At 39.2% G+C, this 20355-nt stretch overlaps 1 protein-coding gene across 1 annotated transcript; it reads right to left on the reverse strand.

Annotated features, from left to right (window-relative positions):
• Positions 1-7334: 7334 nt before the first annotated feature.
• LOC141438427 (uncharacterized) lies at positions 7335-15577 on the reverse strand. The gene is made up of 5 exons (XM_074102292.1): positions 15564-15577; positions 12320-12424; positions 9934-10037; positions 8626-8775; positions 7335-7465 (listed from the first exon to the last, which is right to left on the reverse strand). The coding sequence occupies exons 1-5, from the start codon at positions 15575-15577 to the stop codon at positions 7335-7337; spliced, it is 504 nt and encodes a 167-aa protein (XP_073958393.1).
• Between the last annotated feature and the right edge of the window lie 4778 nt (positions 15578-20355).

The raw sequence follows: 20355 nt of genomic DNA on the forward strand, positions 1-20355 counted from the left end.
GGAGGGGAGGGGAAGCTCACGAGGTCTTTTATTCATGATACGAGTACAGGTGGTCAAGTGATTGATACAATTTTTATGACAGTTTCTACGTCGACTTCAAACAGCTCAGTAGGAAGTTATCTCGTTGCTTTTTGGAGAATTATTATTATTAATATTATATAAATTATCAGGCAGGCAGTTCCTTGGTCAAATATTCTTTTTATTGTTAATGTGTTGGTCGAGCCGGTTCTTAAATTGGTTCACATTCAGTGCTGAGACTACATGTTCTGGTAGTTTGTTCCATGTCTTGACCACTCTGTTACATAAGAAATGTCTGCGAGGATTGTTGTGCGATCGTTCAGTAGATAGCTTTAATTGGTGGCCGCGCAGACGTGTGTTGTTACTAAGATTGAACAAGTCATGGAACTCCTCCAGAATGCACAAGATATATCTACTTCAAAATATACCCAACATCACTAATAGTATAGGGACACGTGGGCATAAGCCGTGGTGGCCTAGTGGTTTGACCTATCGCCTCTCAAGCAGAGGGTCGTGGGTTCAAACCCCGGCTCGCACCTCTGAGTTTTTCGAAATTCATGTGCGGAATTACATTTGAAATTTATCACGAGCTTTGCGGTGAAGGAAAACATCGCGAGGAAACCTGCACAAACCTGCGAAGCAATTCAATGGTGCGTGTGAAGTTCCCAATCCGCACTGGGCCCGCGTGGGAACTACGGCCCAAGCCCTCTTGTTCTGAGAGGAGGCCTGTGCCCAGCAGTGGGACGTATATAGGCTGGGATGATGATAGGGACACGTGCGTGCAATTACTGGGGCAGCAAACTTAACAAAAAAATAAGTTGGTTAAAATAAATAAAAATAAATGTATAAATGTTATGTCTTAAACTTTACTGATTTTCACTCATAGTCAAAATACCACGCAGAGGACTTATCACGCTAACACACCGAGTACCTAATACCTCGACGTTCCTCGTGGGTCTACTCGTGACCACGGCCACTGTAATGTTGCCGACACGTCGAGGTAAATATTACTCGTGTGTGAACGTGATAAGTCCTGGCCGTGGTATTTTGAAAGTAATATACTCAGCGGTACAAAATTTGGCCCACCCTTCATACAAAACTACCTATTACTGCATTCATTTGAGGGCCAGATTTTTTGCCGCTCAGTATAATTATGGGACTATTGACACCAATTGACCTAGCCCCATACTAAACAAAGCAAGCTTGTATTATGGATACTAGGCAACAGATAAATATATATTTAAATACATGCCGTAAACTGCTTCAACTTTGCCCTCTGGCCCCAACATTGCCTGATTCGATTTAGAGTCGATAACTCAGCACCCTTTAGGTTTTTAAACTTTTATCCCTCCGTAATAATAATTCCCTTGTAGATAAAAGTTTAAAACCTATAAGAGTGCTAAGTTATCGACTCTAAATCCAATCAGGCAATGTTGGGGCCAGAGGGCAAAGTTGAAGTAGTTTACGGTATTAAACATCCAAGACCCGAAAACACAGATTCCTATTATTAGTACAAATATATCGAGAATCGCACCCGGGACCTGAAACTTCGTAGTCAGGTCCTTTAACCACTTGGCAATCTGGTCGTAAAGAGAAGGAGATGGCAGCATGAGCGTTGAACTTAAATTGAATTTTATAATAATTTAGTTTCTGTGTTGAGGACGCCATTTATTTCTTTGAGATCTTTACTCTGCAAGCGCAAAGGTTAGCTAATTGCAGAATAATGAGCATCATTTGTAATTGTTTTATTCTTGACCCGCTGCATTATACAATTGCGGTAGTTCCAAGATTTCGCAGCAGTAATTTATATTTAACTACGCCTCCAAGATTCCACCTATGTACCTACCTACTAGTAGGTATCACCGGCCTTCACTCATCTATTTTTCTACTACACCGGAAGAAAATTATTTTATATCAAAGATAATGTGTTCTAGACTAACATACCGTAAAATTGTGATACTTTGACCCAGTGGAGGTTATCTTTGGCTCATATAAAAACCATGTATAGATGGGTCTGGTTAAAGACGCGGGTTCACTGTAGGCCGCTTCCAATCGAAGCAACTGGAGGTTTATGGTGGACTATGGCCAACTGGACGTCCTACAGCCGATATTATGATGATGATGATGATAGGCGGGTATAGCAAAAAAACATAGACGCGGACGGTCAGCTACTTAAAAGTAACCATATGGCCATATGCCATAATGTCTATGTAATAATAAAGTCTGGACCTAGTTAATCCCAATGGGCAAAGTTACCCTAAATTAAATACGATGGAACTTACGAGAATCAAAATATCCACAAGAACATGCGCAAGAAAACAAAAACCATATTAAAAAACCGGCCAAGAGCGTGTCGGACATGCCCAAAATAGGTTTCCGTAGCCATTAAAAAAAAATTAAGTAATATTTATCTCAGGATTTCTTATTTTACCTATACGGAATCTTCCAAGTTTAGGTATATTTTATACCTAAGGCTGCTATTCACTCTTAAACTACTAATAATTCTCAAGCAAACTTAGCCGTTATAGTTTTCCTTAAAAGTTTGATATACTTACTACTATCCTGAATTTTTTCAAATTTTTCCACCCACCGGTTTAGATTTTAGAGGGGGGGGGAGTGGGAGATCTAGTGGCTTTACAAAACTATTAGCTAAGTATACCCGGAAGTGTCAAGAGGTTACGTCGCGAGGGCTTACGGTTTTGACAGTTAACATGCTTGGTCCTCCCTCTGTCATGTAACATGATAATGTCGAACGATAACATAACGATACATAATAGTATTCTATAGATTGTAGAGACTAATACCGGGTGTGGCCTGTAATACCAGCAAAAAATTAAAACGTAGATCGTCCTCGTCAAACTGAACAACATTAAATAGTTTATTGAATCAGGCGTTAATTTTGCCGAGGTCCATATCATGAACTAAAAGAATTTCCTGACAGTGACAACCGTACACCCAACTTGGTACCCGTTGTTGGGTCTAACAAGTAGCATGGTGTACGGTTGTGTCACTCTGAAGATGAGCTCTGGTTGAGTTCGAAACGCGTCAGTGTAAGTGTGGTGGTGGTAGATGATGGTGTGGTTTGCGTGTGGATCTTACAGTGTGGAGGTGGAGGAACTGCATGAACACGCTTATTTTGCATAAGCTTAGCTATCGTAAGGTCGCGGGTGAGCAAGGAAATTCTTTCAGTTCATTGACATATCATTTTAAATTAATGGAGTATTTGAATTTTCCTTTTTTCATACAAATTCAATAGGCTATCAATGTACGCCATCCTAAAACCCAACTGCCGTCGCTTGTCACGCTACAAACATAAAGCATTTTGCTTTACATTGCTTCTTCGAATAAACTTAAAAGTGTAATAAAAAAAAAAAATTAATTATTTTTAAATGTCGCTGAACTAATGTTGTTCAGTTTCAGAATTATGATCTATGCATGTTTTAATTATTTGCTTATATTACAGGCCACACCCGGCCATTTGCCACAGATGTTATTATTGAGATTGATTCGTCTTAAAGACCAAAGACACTAGGTCATGGGTTTTCAACCTTTGGGTTTTTAACGGTTTTTTAACGGCACACTTTTCATCCATCAAAGTGTCACGGCACACCAGTAAAAATAGCTTAATGCGAGTCGGACTAGCGCGCAGAGGGTTCCGTACAGTATACCCATAATATGTAACATAACGGAAAGCGCAGGCTTATTAATAGGGTCTTGTTGAAACCTTTAAGTATGAAACCCCAAAAAGCATACACTTCGCGGCGTCGCGGCATACCGGTTGAAAAAGTCTCCACAGGTCCTTGCGGTACTTGATTACTTACATTACTTACATTACAGATATACATCTGGAAGGCAAACGAGCAAGTGGGTCTCCTGATGGTAAGAGATCACCACCGCCCATAAACATCTGCAACACCAGGGGTATTGCAGATGCGTTGCCAACCTAGAGGCCTAAGATTAGATACCTCAAGTGCCAGTAATTTCACCGGCTGTCTTACTCTCCACGCCGAAACACAACAGTGCAAGCACTGCTGCTTCACGGCAGGATTAGCGAGCAAGATGGTGGTAGCAATCCGGGCGGACCTTGCACAAGGTCCTACCACCTGCAAAATCCTTGCTAACTTGTTCTAGTTTTTTGATTTTCGGCCGCAAATGTTACAAGTATGTATTATGATGATACCTACTTCATAATACTACTAGATGCATGTGTTTACATTTAATTGACGTGGGAATATACAAAACTATTGCTTACATAAGAAGTAACTATTGTTAAATAATAAACGTAAGTGACCATAAACAAATTCGAATTATGAATTGAATATTATTTTAATACCGACGAATGGGCCGTGACGGTGCGCAGGCGCAGCCCAAATGAAACATAAATCATTTTCAACCAAGCTGCACCACAATAGGGTTCAATTTTAAATCATACATAATGAGGTTTTTGCAGTAGATAAAAAGATGTTTGCAACATCTCGTCTAACCATCTTTCAAAATACTGTAACGTTGCTTGTTTTTGTGAAGTCAGGTTCACTTCAGGTCAATGGCAGAAACTGTTGGAACCAAGTGGCTATTATAAAGTAAGAATTTTATCTTAAAATGGTAAAAATTTGAACGTAATAGAAATAGAAAATAGAAATAGAAATAGAAATATTTATTCGCTATTCGCACAAAACATAATAAAAATACATTAAAGAAAGAAAAAAACATGCGAACTCGCGAAGCGGTCCCAGCTCAGCATAGTGTTGGCCGGGTAGTCACACCGACTAAATTATAGAACAAAACAAGGGGGATTTTTTTATGGCGAAGACCAAAATGTGGCAATGATCTTTCTTCTCGTCCGCTCCAAGACATGGGGTGTCGTTAAATCACCAAATAAATAAAGTCAGCGCATCGCCAGGGCCGTCTTACACCTATTAGAGGCCGTTAACAGAGAGATCTCTAGAGAGAACTTTACTTACCTACAAATTGATCATTTATTTTAGTGCTAGTAGTCGAGTTGCTATTCCAGTGGTTTCACAAAAAATATTATCGTGGTCTTCATTTAACGGTGCACGATGAATACTCGTGCCAAATTGTGTGCAAATATCTAGACTTTTTCGTGTAGATCACAATTTTGTGCCAATCTCGGAAATTCAAATCTCTTTACCAAATTTCATTTAGGTAATGTTTAAAGTGACTTACTTAAAGATTAAATGAAATTTGGTGCGTAGTGTAGTAGGTAGGTATGTCAAGAATAGTTTATAGAATATTTAAGGAAAAGTAATTATTCATCAAAAAAGCCGTGGTGGCCTAGCGGTTTGACCTATCGCCTCTCAAACAGAGGGTCGTGGGTTCAAACCCTGGCTCGCACCTCTGAGTTTTTCCAAATTCATGTGCGGAATTACATTTGAAATTTACCACGAGCTTTGCGGTGAAGGAAAACATCGTGAGGAAACCTGTACAAACCTGCGAAGAAATTCAATTGAGCGTGTGAAGTTCCCAATCCGCACTGGGCCCGCGTGGGAACTATAGCCCAAGCCCTCTTGTTCTGAGAGGAGGCCTGTGCCCAGCAGTGGGACGTATATAGGCTGGGATGATGATGATGATGAATTATTCATCAGACAAAAGCATCTCATCTTATAAGGAGTTTATAAATAAAAAGCCAAGCGCCTAACTATATTGCTATAGCAAAACTGATTATTACTGCGATGTTGTTGTTTATAAAATGAGAGGCGTTTGTAAAAGAACAAAAAAAGAAATGTTATATAACATTATAATTTATACATATCCTATAGGAGCCTTGATAGAGTGTATGTTATGGGTGTCTATGGGTGGCGGTGATTGCTTTCCATCAGGTGACCCGCCTGCTCGTTTTACCCATTATTATATAAAAAATGTAGAATCACACCAGCTTTTACCCTGGACCAATTTTAGCGTGCAAATAAATGAAAAGACACCCATCTTTATATCTTAAGCTTTTTGATTTATAATTTCATCCCTAGAGTGGTTGCGTTTCTAAAACGATTGATGACATCCACTTTTATTTACGATAGATAGCTGAACTTACAAATCTGTACTCCAGCTGTTTCAATTCAAATAAGAGACGGTTCATTTTAACCCCCGACGCAAAAGGAGGGGTGTTATAAGTTTGACCGCTATGTGTGTCTGTCTGTGGCACCGTAGCTCTTAAACGGGTGGACCGATTTGAAAGCGGTTTTTTTTATTTAAAAGCAGGTTTTCTAGCGATGGTTTATAGACATGTTTCATCAAAATCGGTATAGCCGTTTTTGAGATATTGATCTTTGAAGTGACAAAGTCGGGGGTTTCCAACTTTTAGTTGGTTAGGTTATTAAGGACGTCTTGTAGGCTTTTTAAAATCTCGATTTAAGGTTTAAACTGACAGTTCTTGTATGGATCTGACAGGACTTAAGATCAAGTTTAAGTAAACCTAGATTAAGAAGCCTGCAAGTGCACGTAAGTCGTGCGTTTAATATTAGGTAAGAACACCTAATTTGTACTGGGACTGACTTACCATATTGTGCTTGATTTGCAATGCCTCCGTAAAGGAAAATACAAAATACCTAAGTACGTGTTGATATAAAGACGTAGTTAGAAACAGCGACGCGACACACCGGGGCACCGTGAAGCACAGTTTAGGAGCCTCTTTCTACGCTATTACTGTAGGTAATAGAAAGCATTTTGAATTGTTGCTATGAAAATTACAATGCTTGCAATGATAGAACAGTGCCACACGGCGGCCACGCCGTACAAAATACGCGTACTTGAATCTACATAGGCACGACGATGTCTGTACACGCGTCAATGTGTGCGTAAGATGCACAGGGCTGATTAACGCAAAACCCTAATGAGTGCTACCAATGACATTTAAGTTTACTAATGACATATGTAGGTATGGCTTAGATAGTGCAAATCAATGTAATCGTTAATCTTACCTATTTTTTTAATCCTAATTAAAATGTGTCTGTTATTATCAACTACAATAGATATACGAGTACAAACTTAAACGAAATATTCGGTAGGTAGTTATTTCATGGAATAATCGCGATAATTTCAGAAATCATTATTTATTTAGAAAAAGGAAGTACTTAGTGCCGTGCGGCCGACATAAATCCCGTTGCGCACCCGACTGCTTTCCTGCGGTTTTCCTGCAATCTGCGCTTGAGGGGTGGAGTAACTCGAACCGGTGCGGGGCGGAGCGTGGCCATTCTGTACGTTAGTACTATTATATATTCTGTGACAGTGCGTAAAATACAACAACACAACATGCGACTACCCACTGTGTACACGCCTCATCAGTGTCCAACACTACCATATCACATCATGCAACAATCACTACACCATATGCCATCATGCCTCTTACGTATCAGCGCGTCTCGTAGCGCGGTGGCGAGTGCTGTCAACGTGTTGCGTAGACCTGGATGGTGACGCTCGAACATGCCTACATCTAGAACGGTGATGGTGATAAAGTAGGCTAGAAGATCGTTTCTGTACGATATTAAGTAAATTAAGGATATGACTCTAGATGATCATTTAGGATAGAAAGCACACATTAAGGTTTAAATGTAGTACAATTTTGCGCAAGATGGTATGAGGGCTCTCTTCTTCTTCAGCCTCCTTCAGCTTATGCCATCTGTTCCGGTCTTGAGCAGTTTCCAACCACTTAGTTGGCGCCAGTCACCAACGCATTTGCGGTCTTCCTCTCGGGCGTGGCTGAATGAGGGCTATCGCGTATGAATTCGCCGCTAGAGGCGCTAGTGTAGCATGAGGTCTCCAAAATGTCAGATTTCATAATTTTTGGGTGAGCTACGCGGGTTTATAATTAGAGTAATTTTGTGAATGTTTTGCATTACCTGAAATTAATTATGGCAATTATTCGTTACGGGGCAATGAAATGTATGTGTTTTGAGACAGTTTTGTCTTTCGGAAACTTTTGTGCTTCCTTTTTATCCGGACAAAACGGGACTACGCGACACTGTGGTTGCTTAATATTTTTATGGTAGGTACGGTTTTAAGATGTATTAAATATGATTTTAATCTAAACTTTGTTTTCACGCCCGTAATAACAGACTTTGAAAGCCACACTTAAAAACCTCACGCAACAGTGGCGCCATCTAGTAAGACAAAAAACGATAGCCCTCATTAACTACTACCAATGATTGTCATTATTATAATAAATATTATTAAGCTCGATCTATTACTACACTCGCTACGAAACAGACCTATCTTATTGAATAGCAAAATTTACAAAAGTCTACGACTTCCTTGATGTTAGTAGTCGGATTTGGCTCCTTCTGCTCACAACTTCCGCGGTCACTGGGAGCGATAGATGAATGCCGTGCCGTACTTTATCTGGGTACCGTAAAGCGATTCAACTCTCGAATCTTCGATACTACCAAAGTCAACAAATTTCTCCATAAACTTAAACTAGTAACAATGCTATGAAGACGGCCATACACACCTGGTGGCACAAAATACGCGGTGGTTGGAACACTCCCCGGCTTTACCTATTCACCGCCCTCTTGCAGCGTCAGTGTGGCGACGACAGTCTATCTGTGCTCCGAGCTCCTGTTTTAAATGGAAAAGCAGAAGGTAGGCAGTACTTACAAGCAGGATGGTCGTACAGTGGTGCTACGCTAGCGGCTTCCAAAGGCCCCCCCGCCAGCCTGGCAGAAAGGGCCTCCAAGAACTCTCGCACCGACCGCAGCTCGCGCCCTGCCTCCGCAGGCCCCGGGCTCTCGAGCTCACATTCCTCCTCTGAAAAGATGAGAATATTTTGATTTACAGCTAAGATGCGTGGGAATCCCCAACAATACGAGTACAATACGATATAAATATACGACTCAAATGTTGATGATGTATACATTCGAAAATTATGTATATTGTTTTGGACTAATTTGGATTTTCTGATATATTTACTTTAATTTCTAACATAACAATTAAATTTAAGTAGGTTTATATATATTAATGTTTTAATTAAACAAATACTTGTGCGCCTACCGGCAAAACATAGAGAATCCCTTAAATCTTAAAAATCTCTGTAACTTACCTATTATGTTATACAACTAAATCATTAATTCATTCAGTTTTTATTGTACTCCACAAATAGTATAAGCGATACATAAAACAGGTAGGTATACAGAAACACACATTACATTATCATTTCAAACACAACATTGTCATTTCAAAGCTCAGTATTTAAAAAAAATAGCTGAACCAATTTTAATGAAAAATAGCTTAGAATCACCGCAACGAAACTTTTTTTACATAAATCTGACCCGTGATTGACCTCTATATCACCTGATGAAAAGTCCAGATGGGGTCAAACTCGCTTTCACGTGAAAACCGCATCCAAAATCCGTCAAACTTACAACAGCCCACTTTTGGATCAAGGGTTTAAAAAAAAGCAGATATAAATCAAATTTTGTATGTATCTATGTGTACCTTCCTACCAAACTATTTGGTGCCGTCCTTCTCTTTTTTCATCATGTCCTTCATGTTTTGCTCGTCCATTTAGGTCTTTAAAAATAAAAATAAAACCAATTATGAAAATGTATCCCGAAGTATTTTCTGCAGGTGGTGTGCAAGGTCCGCCCGGATTGCTACCACCATCTTGCTCGCTAATCCTGCCGTGAAGCAGCAGTGCTTGCACTGTTGTGTTTCGGCGTGGAGAGTAAGACAGCCGGTGAAATTACTGGCACGTGAGGTATCCCATCTTAGGCCTCTAGGTTGGCAACGCGTCTGCAATACCCCTCGTGCTGTAGATGTTTATGGGCGGTGGTGATCTCTTACCATCAGGAGACCCACTTGCTCGTTTTCCATCAGTCGAATAAAAAAAAACTTTTTTTCAAACACTCGGTCTCCACTTGTGAGTGATCCAACTTCACTAGGACAGTAGGTATTGCGAGTACTAACCGATCTGCTCCAGTTTGTCGGTGCTGATGGACCAGGGCATGAGGCTGGCGGCTCGCTGGACCTGCCGGAGGAACCACGCGCCCGACTCAAACTTCACCGCCGGCCTGGAATTAAAAAAGGGAGAGCTATTCAATGTTTATTTTTGTACTGTTTCCTTCTAATGTATTTTTTTTCTGTGTATCGAGTATGTACAGTCAATTGCAAAGATATCGACACGGCCAAAATTACAAAAATATGTATACACGATTTTAATGTTAAGTGCTTAAAGTCGTGTATACATATTTTTGCAACTTTGGCCGTGTCGATATCTTTGCACTTGACTGTAGGTATAAATAAATATTTTTCTGTCATATAGAACGATACGATACTTTATTGATCACCGCAAGCAATAAAGACCAATCTTATCTGACAACATATCTCCATATGGCGTCAGTATCGTGAGATCCGATTGGTTGGTTAGTTATTAAATCAATCACAAACTTAGCATAAATGTCAAAGATGTCAACCGGCACATCATGAATCATGAGATGCATCAAAAGTCAAAAAGTCTAAAGTATTTATTTGCCAGAATACAGTACAGGAAGGTCTTATTTTATATTTTTGTTTCAGTGTATTCAGCCTGCATGCAGGCGTGCAAATATTCTGTTGAGAGGCGAATAATTATTTTTCACTTCTCATGCTCTAAAAGTAGTCAATATAGCCTTACGAGGCAGGAGTAAAGTGAGTACTTTAGTCCCTAGGGAGTAAAAGCAATTTTTTTTTATTTACTTCGAGTGAATTAGATAAACTCAAACAGCCAGTACTTGCTTAGTTTTTGGCATAAAATAAGATTGTGTGTGGACCATTTTCATGACGAAAATGTTACGTTCTTAGTCTACGTGGTCTTAGTTCTATGCTTTTTCCGCATAGTGGCGTCATTCTATTTATTCCAGTTTGTGTATGGACATTTTGCCGATGCGGTTTTGTTATATTTGTGCCTGGTTGGAATAAAATATTTACCGCGAAAACTTTGAAATTGTTGTAGAACGTAAATCATAAACGATTAAAATAACTTGATTATTCTCACAATGTCGTCAAGTGGTAGTGAAAATTACGATGTCGAGCAAAGAGCAAAAGACATAATTGATAATCTTTGCCACCGAAATCTAGAAAGATTTATTTAAAAACCTATGAAAGTTTTATGACTGGAGGAATAAGTAACGCAATAATTCTTTCACAGAAATGACTATTTTTTTCTCGCAATCGAAGTGAAAAATAGAGTTTTCACCTCGAGACTAAAAGTCAATATAAACCCTCGGATAAATAGACACCCTCGCTAAAGCTCGGGTGGCTAACCACCTCGGGTATATATGGCTTAGTTTAGTCCCTCGATAAAAAATATACTCTTATTTTATCATCTTTGACATTCACGATCCTAGCGCCAATTTAGCATGTCAAATCTTCATCAACAGTCAGACAGTATGTGTGAAGAGCTGCGCTGCTCAGGGTTATTTGATTCTTGTCATCAGGTAAAGCATTTGCAACTCTGTGGTGGTACGTATGAGTACAGTCACCAGCACCAATATCTGATACAACAAGCGTGCATAAATATCTGATACGACTCTATTTCTAGGGCCGGAAGGACGTGTCAGATATTTTTGCACGCTCCGCTGTGGCAGATATTAATGCTGGTGACTGTACACCTAAAAACAATTACTTTATTCATCCGCGACCTTTATGATAGCGACGTTTGTGCAACAAATGTGTGATCATGTAGCTTCTCCACCTCCACGATTTAAGAACACACACATGTCATATAACAGCAGTAACAGCAAACGTATTTGTTTAACAGCTTACCTGATAACATCCGCCTAGAAACTGCAAAAAATAAATTTAAAAAGGCCTTAAGTATTTGTAGAAACTCTTCCATAATCAAGTTGTAACAAAATTATAATGTTTACGTAAGAATAAATTATACTTACATTATTTTATATTTTATAGAGACTGTATCCTGCAACAAACTGTGTGTTTTGCAGGGCTATGTACAAAAAACCTATGTAAAAATTATGTCAAATAAATACTTTTTCATTCATTAATTCAAAGCCATCCTCACCACGTCACCTGACACGTTTCTAACTCAAGCAAGGCCCACCTGCATTGCTACCACCATCTTGCTCGCTAATCCTGCCGTGAAGCAGCAGTGCTTGCACTGATGTGTTTCAGAGTGGAGACTAAGACAGCCGGTGAAATTGGCACTTAAGGTATCCCATAGGCCTCTAGGTTGGCAACGCATCTGCAATACCCCTGGCGTTGCAGATGTTTATGGGCGGCGGTGATCTCTTACCATCAGGAGTAGAGCCAGATAGCAGATGTTGTTGAGGGTAAGCAAAGTACGCCTCTAAATTACCTTTGACGAGGACAGATGCAAGGCACGGGCCCGCCCAGGGAGTCGCCGCCGCATCGGGGGCACACGTCGCACGCGCCGCGCAAGCTAGCCCTCGGCCTCTCGTTCCTAGAATAAAACCATCAGACATTAATACAAGATGTTAATTAAATAACTGAAAACCGGAAAGTAGTTTTCTCAGAATCGGGAGTAGAATCGATTACACTATGTTTTCATCATCATACTTCCCACTGCTGAGCACAGGCTTCCTCTCCGAATGAGAGGGCTTGGGCCGTAGTTCCCACGCGGGCCCAGTGCGGATTGGGAACTTCACACACACCATTGAATTGATCAAGGTTAAACTTTACGACACCAAAGTATCCACGGACGGGTTGAAGCATTTTGGTTTTGGATACCATGGTATCGTTGGGCTGCTTTTGGACTGTCAACTGGTTAAATATGGCAAGGTTGCATACTATTTTGATAATTGAATACTGGCCGTCTTGCTGTCAATGTGCGATTTTCTTCTAAAAACGTCAAGAGCAACACAAAAATACAAATTATGAGTGTAGAGTTAGAAATGGAGCTTCGACGACCGGATGGCTAAGTGGTTAGAGAACCTGACTACGAAGCTTGAGGTCCCGGGTTCGAATCCCGGCCGGTGCAGATATTTGTATGAATAATATTAATGTTTGTTCTCGGGTTTTGGATGTTTAATATGTATTTATCTATATATGCCTAGTGTGCATAGTACAAGCTTTGCTTGGTTTGGGACTAGGTCAATTGGTATCAAGTGTCCCATGATATTTATTTATTTATAATTACTGAATTAGCAAAACATACGAATATCTTTTAAAATAATGAAGGTAAGTATTCAAAAATAAATGCAATCAACTAAATTTAAATGAAAAAATGTTTTTGGAGTGTCTGAGGTTTTCATTTATTTAATTAACATCTTGTATATACATTAAAGGAGGCAAACGAGGGTCACCTGATGGGAAACAATCATCGCCTATGGACACCCGCAACACGAGTACCTATCACAGGTTGCCAGCCTTTTGAAAGATAGGTTCATTTTTAACCCCCGACGCAAAAAGAGTGGTGTTATAAGTTTGACTGCTGTGTGTGTCTGTGTGTCTACGTGATTTTTGGGATAGAGACAGTTTATGGGCCAGAGAGTGCCATAGGCTACTTTTTATACCGGAAAAATGCACAGCAGGGCTACTACGAAACTCGAAGTTCGTGTCGTGCGGTCCCTCTGACACTTATACTATTTAATACGAGAGCGAGAAGGACCGCACGACACGAACTTCGAGTTTCGAGTTTCGTAGTAGCCCTGCAGTTCCCGAGGGAACAGCGCGCGATAACCTTCACGCGGGTGAAGACGCGGGCAAAAGGTAGTATTTCCAAAAGTTAACGATTGCAAGAACCATGTAGTATGCAACATCTACTTGAGCTATAGCTTACAACACCCAGCAATGGCTAAAATAAAAATACCTTTCCTATTCCTTCATAGTATAATTATGACGTCATTCACAGCGGTGTAATACCGGCAGCGAGCGCACTCGACCAAATAGCCGCTATACTGCGTGAGTCAATTGGAATGTGTTTTTGTTAGGTAGGTTTGCTTTCACATTGTTTTACTGTAACGTTATTTCATCGTTACGAAAATTGACTAAGTGGCTATCTATTTGATATTTGTAAATATAAGTTTTAAGTTTAGAATAAATTAGTTTTATAGTTTTATTTCTCTTCGCTTTTGTAATGTTCTTTTTTGTATATATTGTGTGTAAATATATGCCGCAAAATTTACCAAAAGTTCGGAGTTTTATTTTTATAAGTACAAGGTAATCTTTATAAATGGGTTGTAAAAAGTTAGGTCGCATAATAATTAATATAAAGGAAAAAGTCCGAAAATCACATCTTCGCAAAAGTAATTCCATTTCACTAATATCTTTCTCTAACGTTCGTTACAGACAGTGGCTCCACCATTATTGTCTCTGGTTAATTGCACAGATTGCAACCGTGTCGGCGTCGCAGGCGCAGTCGCTTGCACAATGCACTTACTCGGAAACTGGCCGGATCATTTGCAACGGTATTTGTGCCGCCGTGGATATTCTTGTGAGAGTTATTCTGGACACACTTTTATTTCGTTTATTTTAGGATTCGATTATTAGTTTAGTTATAGTTAGTTATAATGTAAATATTGCGTTAACAACCGACATCAAAAAAGGAGGAGGTTCTTAATTCGGGTCTAAGTTTTTTACCTTGTATTTTACTGATTGCTCATGTATTTTTTACTTCAATTCTTTATTTTAGTATTATTAGAAAAAGGGTAAACAATGTTGACGTGCCTTTTCAACCGACTTCAAAAAAGGAGTGTTTTTTTTGTATGTTTGTTACGCGATAACTCCGCCAATTGTGGGCCGAATTTCAAAATTCTTTTTTAGTTCTAAAGGACATACTTCCAAAGTGGTCCCATTGACACCAAGTCAGGATCTGATCATGGAATGCTTGAGAAATTGAGGGCAACCCTCGAATTTTTAAAGCACACCTATAGCGATTTTGGCATTTTTAACACCAAGTAAAGTATTATAGAATTTTGGTACACAATTTTACTGCCGTAACAGCGTAAGTGCCATCCACGAAGACGCGTGATTTTGACAAAATTAGACATTAATGACATTGTAATAAGAACCACGGCACGCGTCATTGTGAATGACAACTATAGGTACCTATGTAAACTTTGTTCATCATCATTATCATAGCAGACACAGGACATCCACTGTTGGATATAAACCTCCCCCCCCTCACAGACCTCCAGTTGTTTCAGTTGGAAGCGGCATGTATCCATCGCAATGAGGGCTATCGTTTTTTGTCTTTCTAGATGGCGCCACTGTTGCGTGAGGTTTTAAAGTGTGGCTTTCAAAGTCTGTTATTACGGGCGTGAAAACAAAGTAGATTAAAATCATATAAATTTAATACACCTTAAAACCGTACCATAAAATATCGAGCAACCACAGTGTTGCGTAGTCCCGTTTTGTTCGAAAAAAAAAGGGAGGACAAAAGTTTCCGAAAGACAAAACTGTCAAAACACAGACATTAATTGCCCGTAACGCATAATTTCCATAATTAATTTCATGTAATGCGAAATATTCACAAAATTATTCTAATTATAAATAAACCCGCGTAGCTCACCCAAAAACTATGAGATTTGACATTTCGAAAACCTCACGCTACACTAGCGCCTCTAGCGGCGAATTCATACGCGATAGCCCTCATTGTGGAACATTGCTGTAGTGGTAAAAAGCAGCTCTACGAGTATTCATGACCCAATTAACTTAACTCAACAAACTTGAACCATCGCCACGGATTGAATTGATAATTTATTTTGTTTCACAATATGTAAATGCAGTGATTGTTCAAACTGAAATTTGTGTAAGTAAATATTTCAGATATTCATGTTATCAAAGGTTATAGACTGACACTTATCGCATTTTGGGGTTCTACACCTCAAAGTTTCCGGTCAAGCGGATCTTCGTTGAATGCGGTCAAATGAAAGAAGTTGATACTGAGGTGCTCCAGCCCAGATATCCAATCTCTAGAGATCCTATCTCAGTATTAATTCCATATGAGATCTAATTTGAGCTTTATAAAGTTGTAGTGGCAAATGGGCGGGACATATCGCTCGAAGAACAGATAACCGTTGGGGGAGAAAAGTTCTCGAGTGACGACCACGAACCGGAAGACGAGGCGTTGGTAGGCCTCCTACCAGGTGGACTGACGACATCGTGAGAGTTGCGGGAAACCGGTGGATGCAAGTGGCGAGTTGTCGTTCATTGTGGCGTTCTAAAGTCAAAGTCAAAGTCAAAGTCAAAAGTGTTTTATTTGTGAAACATAGGTGATGGCCGCATAAATACAGAGATGTTACATTTTTTTCGTGTTGCACTATGTTTTGCCAGTTGGCGTACAAAAACATTGGCTATTAAGCCAGATCTTAACCTATTATATTTATATATTGAACATTAAATTAGATAGGTATACGAGAAAAAAAAACAAATTAGACAAAAACAATTACAAACAATTTAGGTCATCATTAAGGGGGAGGCCTGTGTTCAGCAGTGGACGTCTTCCGGCAGATGATGATGATGATGATGAAAGTTGTAGACGATGACACGAGACGCATTCTATCCCGCTCTACCAAGCACTCCCAATTTCTTCAAAGCTAATTCAGTTTTTTCCTCCAAATGACCACGAAACTGAACATCCCTCGAAATGTCAACATCCACGATTCCAATGTTAACACTGGCTGTTTGGAACAAAACGCGCGGCAATATTATGGACGTCAACAAACTATAGTGAAAGGTTCACAAATCCACGTTGTGAACAAATTTTGTGCGCCGTTTTGATGTAAGGAACGTGCAGTCTATATGTCGGCGGCCGATCGTAAAATCCGCCAGATCACGAAATTCCTAGGCATATCGTGAAACGCCGCCATTTCATGATATGCCTAAACGTTGGCCAGGCATATCACGATGTGCCTGAGAAATAATACGGCAGATCGATTAGAGCAACGCATTCGACGATATTCCTAGCTCTATACCGGGCACATCGTAAAATAGTTTTTTTTTGGCCACTGGTGGCGCTGTGTATGCAATGGCGGCCGTGACCAGCTGACCGGTCGTGTTTGTTTAGCGCGTGAAAAATGTCGGCGTCGCAACAAAATGATCCTTAAACCGAAACTAGTGATTGAATTCAAAATAGAAGTGCAAAAGAAGCTTTTGAACATCAGCTCCGTTCTTTTTATGTGAATCAAACGGATTCTGTGCACAATATGAAAAAAACATGGACGTCTGCCCGTATTTTAGAGGTTAGTATTTTGTTGATAAATAAAGTATTCACTAGTTGTTATTTATTTATATAGAAAAATTTAGGTACGACGAGCGAAGCGAGGAGTGGTTAGTATTATTTGTGATCACGACGCACGAGCCGAGCGAGCGAAGCGAGCGTGCCGCGGCAGCGGCCGGCGAAGTGCCAGAACCGATATGGCGGCGTTTCATGATATGCCTAGGAATTTCATGATCTGCCTAAACTGGCCAAATCATGAAATGGCGGCATTTCACGATATGCCTAGGAATTTCGTGATCTGGCGGATTTTACGATCGGCCGCCGACATATACATAGATGTCGATGGTTATCAAGGAGTGTACCACGTATGGATGTTTCTGTAGCTTGTGTGTGTACACAATAAAATAAGTACGAGTATTATGCACCATTAACTGAGGCAAAGTTAAGAACATTTTGCACAATGATTGTGCTCGCGTGTCTTTTGGAACGCTTGCTTCACGCGCGACAAGGTGAACTAGTCAGCACGTTACAAAAACCATGTTTTTGACTTAATATTTATACATTTCATCGACTATAATGCGCACAATAAAAATAATGTAACGATAATAACAATAATACGAAATGTAATGTTACGAATAATGTAATAATGTAATGTGTGTATAATTATGATTGGTTTTTTGGAGTCTTTTTGTATTTTTTATTTCAACTCCAAATTTGTTACTTTTACGGGTATCCCGTGAAACCATATCGAAAATACAAACTGAGACTTGGATGCACAGAAAAACCAGAAAAAGAGACCAGCACTGGGAATCGAACCCAGGTCCTCAGCATTCCGTGCTGCGTGCTATAACCCCTACACCACTGCTGGACAGGAATCTAGACACTAATTTTTCCTATGCATACATATCTCAGGTTGCTTATTTCTACTTTGCTTGCTACTTAAGCAGCAGCATTAGCGACATCTATGTTGCTGCGTTTGTATTTTGGATGTGTGTATAATGTTGTATTTATTTTCTCTCTTTTGAGTATTTCTGTTTTGTCTCTTTACCGCACGTAATTTTCACTGTCTGCTTATCCTCTATATGTCCAAGTGTTTTCTCCTAATTAAGTTGGCTGGAAGAGATCCCTTTTTAGGGATAAGCTCGCCTTTGTTCTCCTCTCTGTGTATTTGTATTTTTATTTTTATGTGCAATAAAGAGTTTACATACATACATACATACAATAATAAAATTCAATAACAACTTAACAGACTTTCTGAGTTGCTTATTAAAATGGTGTTGTTTTGTTGAAAAAATCCATTACCACAGTAAAATATTATGAAGGTCTGTGAACAGTGCTGGTTAATAACGATAAATCTTACCGGTGTCTTAAAACGAATCTTTTGGGTAAACAGATGTCAAGAGAAACGTATCTTTTGGCACATCGATGCTACAAAGTAATGTTTTGACGTATACGTACGCATGACATGAGAAACTGATTTTTTAAGCATTGCTACAGTTGAGATGACAAAGGGATCTATTGGCGGATGCTATCAGAAATGGATTTTTCGACACGGATTCTACGAGAAACGGGTTTTTGGGCCGTTTAAAGAAACTGTTATTTCGGAACGAGTGTTATGGGAATAGATGTTTATTTATTTATTTAATAGACACACCAACAAAGTACAGAGCAATTACATTTACCTTTTGCAATTACATTTGTAAATGTAATCGCTCTGTGTACTTTGTTGGTGTGTCTATTAAAATTAATATTACCTCGCCTAGCCCATACCTCAATGACAGGCATGCAACAACATTTACCCTGAGAAATGAATGGACAGTAAACAACATCACATTAACAATACACAACTAAAAACAAAATGTATAAACAGATACAACTATTATTTAATATTACTAACTGGTGATTTGATTGGTAGAAGCATTTTACGCCTCCAACTAGTAACATTATCGGAGTAGACGTCAAGGTTGTATATTTTCTGATGTTCATTGTAAGGTGATCGTGACGGTCTAATATTGACTCTCGGGACGGCAAAACTTAGGTTTTCCAGGATACCACTTTCTTGGATATCACCATTTATTATTTTATGAAGCAGAACAAGATCCAAGTATTCCCTTCTTGGCTGGAGAGAACGCAGCCAAAATGCTCAAGCCTGCCAGCATAACTTGTGCGCTTTCCGATGCCTTTAGTGTTGTCTTAAGCCAGGGTTACTCAAAGTGGGGTACGCGAACCCCTACGCTATTCGACGGTAGGGGGTTCGCGACAAGGTTTACGTGACTCCAAAAACCACCAGGCTGCAAGACTAGCAAGATGATTAAGATTGGTTTTTGGAGTCTTTTTGTTTTTTCTATTTCAACTCCAAATTTGTTATTTATTTGTTGTTGTTTGTTTCAGTTTGTATTTTCGTCGGCAAGATGATTCTTACCTATATTTGTTACCTTTTATTGAAATAAATAATATAGGTACATTATATTATGATGATGATTGAAATAAACATAACCTTAGTTTCTCCAACAGTCAATTTTAGTAGGTAGGGGTTCGCTGTCGTCTAGAAACTTTAACAGGGGTACGTGGAGCCATAAGTTTGAGAAACCCTGTCTTAAGCCATATATCGAGTAAAGGAGCGCTGTAACTTTTCTAGGCGATCAATATGGACCTGGTATGAAGGATTCCACACCTGACTACAGTACTCAAGGCGTGAACGTACGAGAGTATTGTAAAGGGTTGCAAATGTCTTAGGGCGCTTTAGGAAAGGATGTTTTGGGAAACAGATAGCATACGAAAACTATGTCACTATTATACGTACTTTGGTAATATTTTGTTTTCCATTTACTACACTACTATACTACACTATACTATGCTACGAGTGAATTTGTTTTGTGAGAAAGGGAAACAAGATAAAATAACAAAACAAAAGATAGGAATACTGGTTTATTATGTAAATCAGCTCATTTGCTCAAATAACCTTTGGGTGTAAGCCAAAGAGAGTAAATTAATGTGTTTATATCAATGGCAGTTGTATGACGATGTTTGGAAGCGATTCGAATAGGATATTATTATACAAAAAGTTTTTATACAAAATTAACCCAGACAATATCTATCCCAGAAAAAAACCCAAGAAATATAATCCCATAATATAATAATGTTTTTTAATTTTTTATCAAATATTTCCGTACACTTACCTTATCTTTTATTTATTTTTATTCAAACAAAAA

This window comes from Choristoneura fumiferana, chromosome 18 (assembly GCF_025370935.1).
Source record: "Choristoneura fumiferana chromosome 18, NRCan_CFum_1, whole genome shotgun sequence".
Taxonomy (NCBI): Eukaryota; Metazoa; Arthropoda; class Insecta; order Lepidoptera; family Tortricidae; genus Choristoneura; species Choristoneura fumiferana.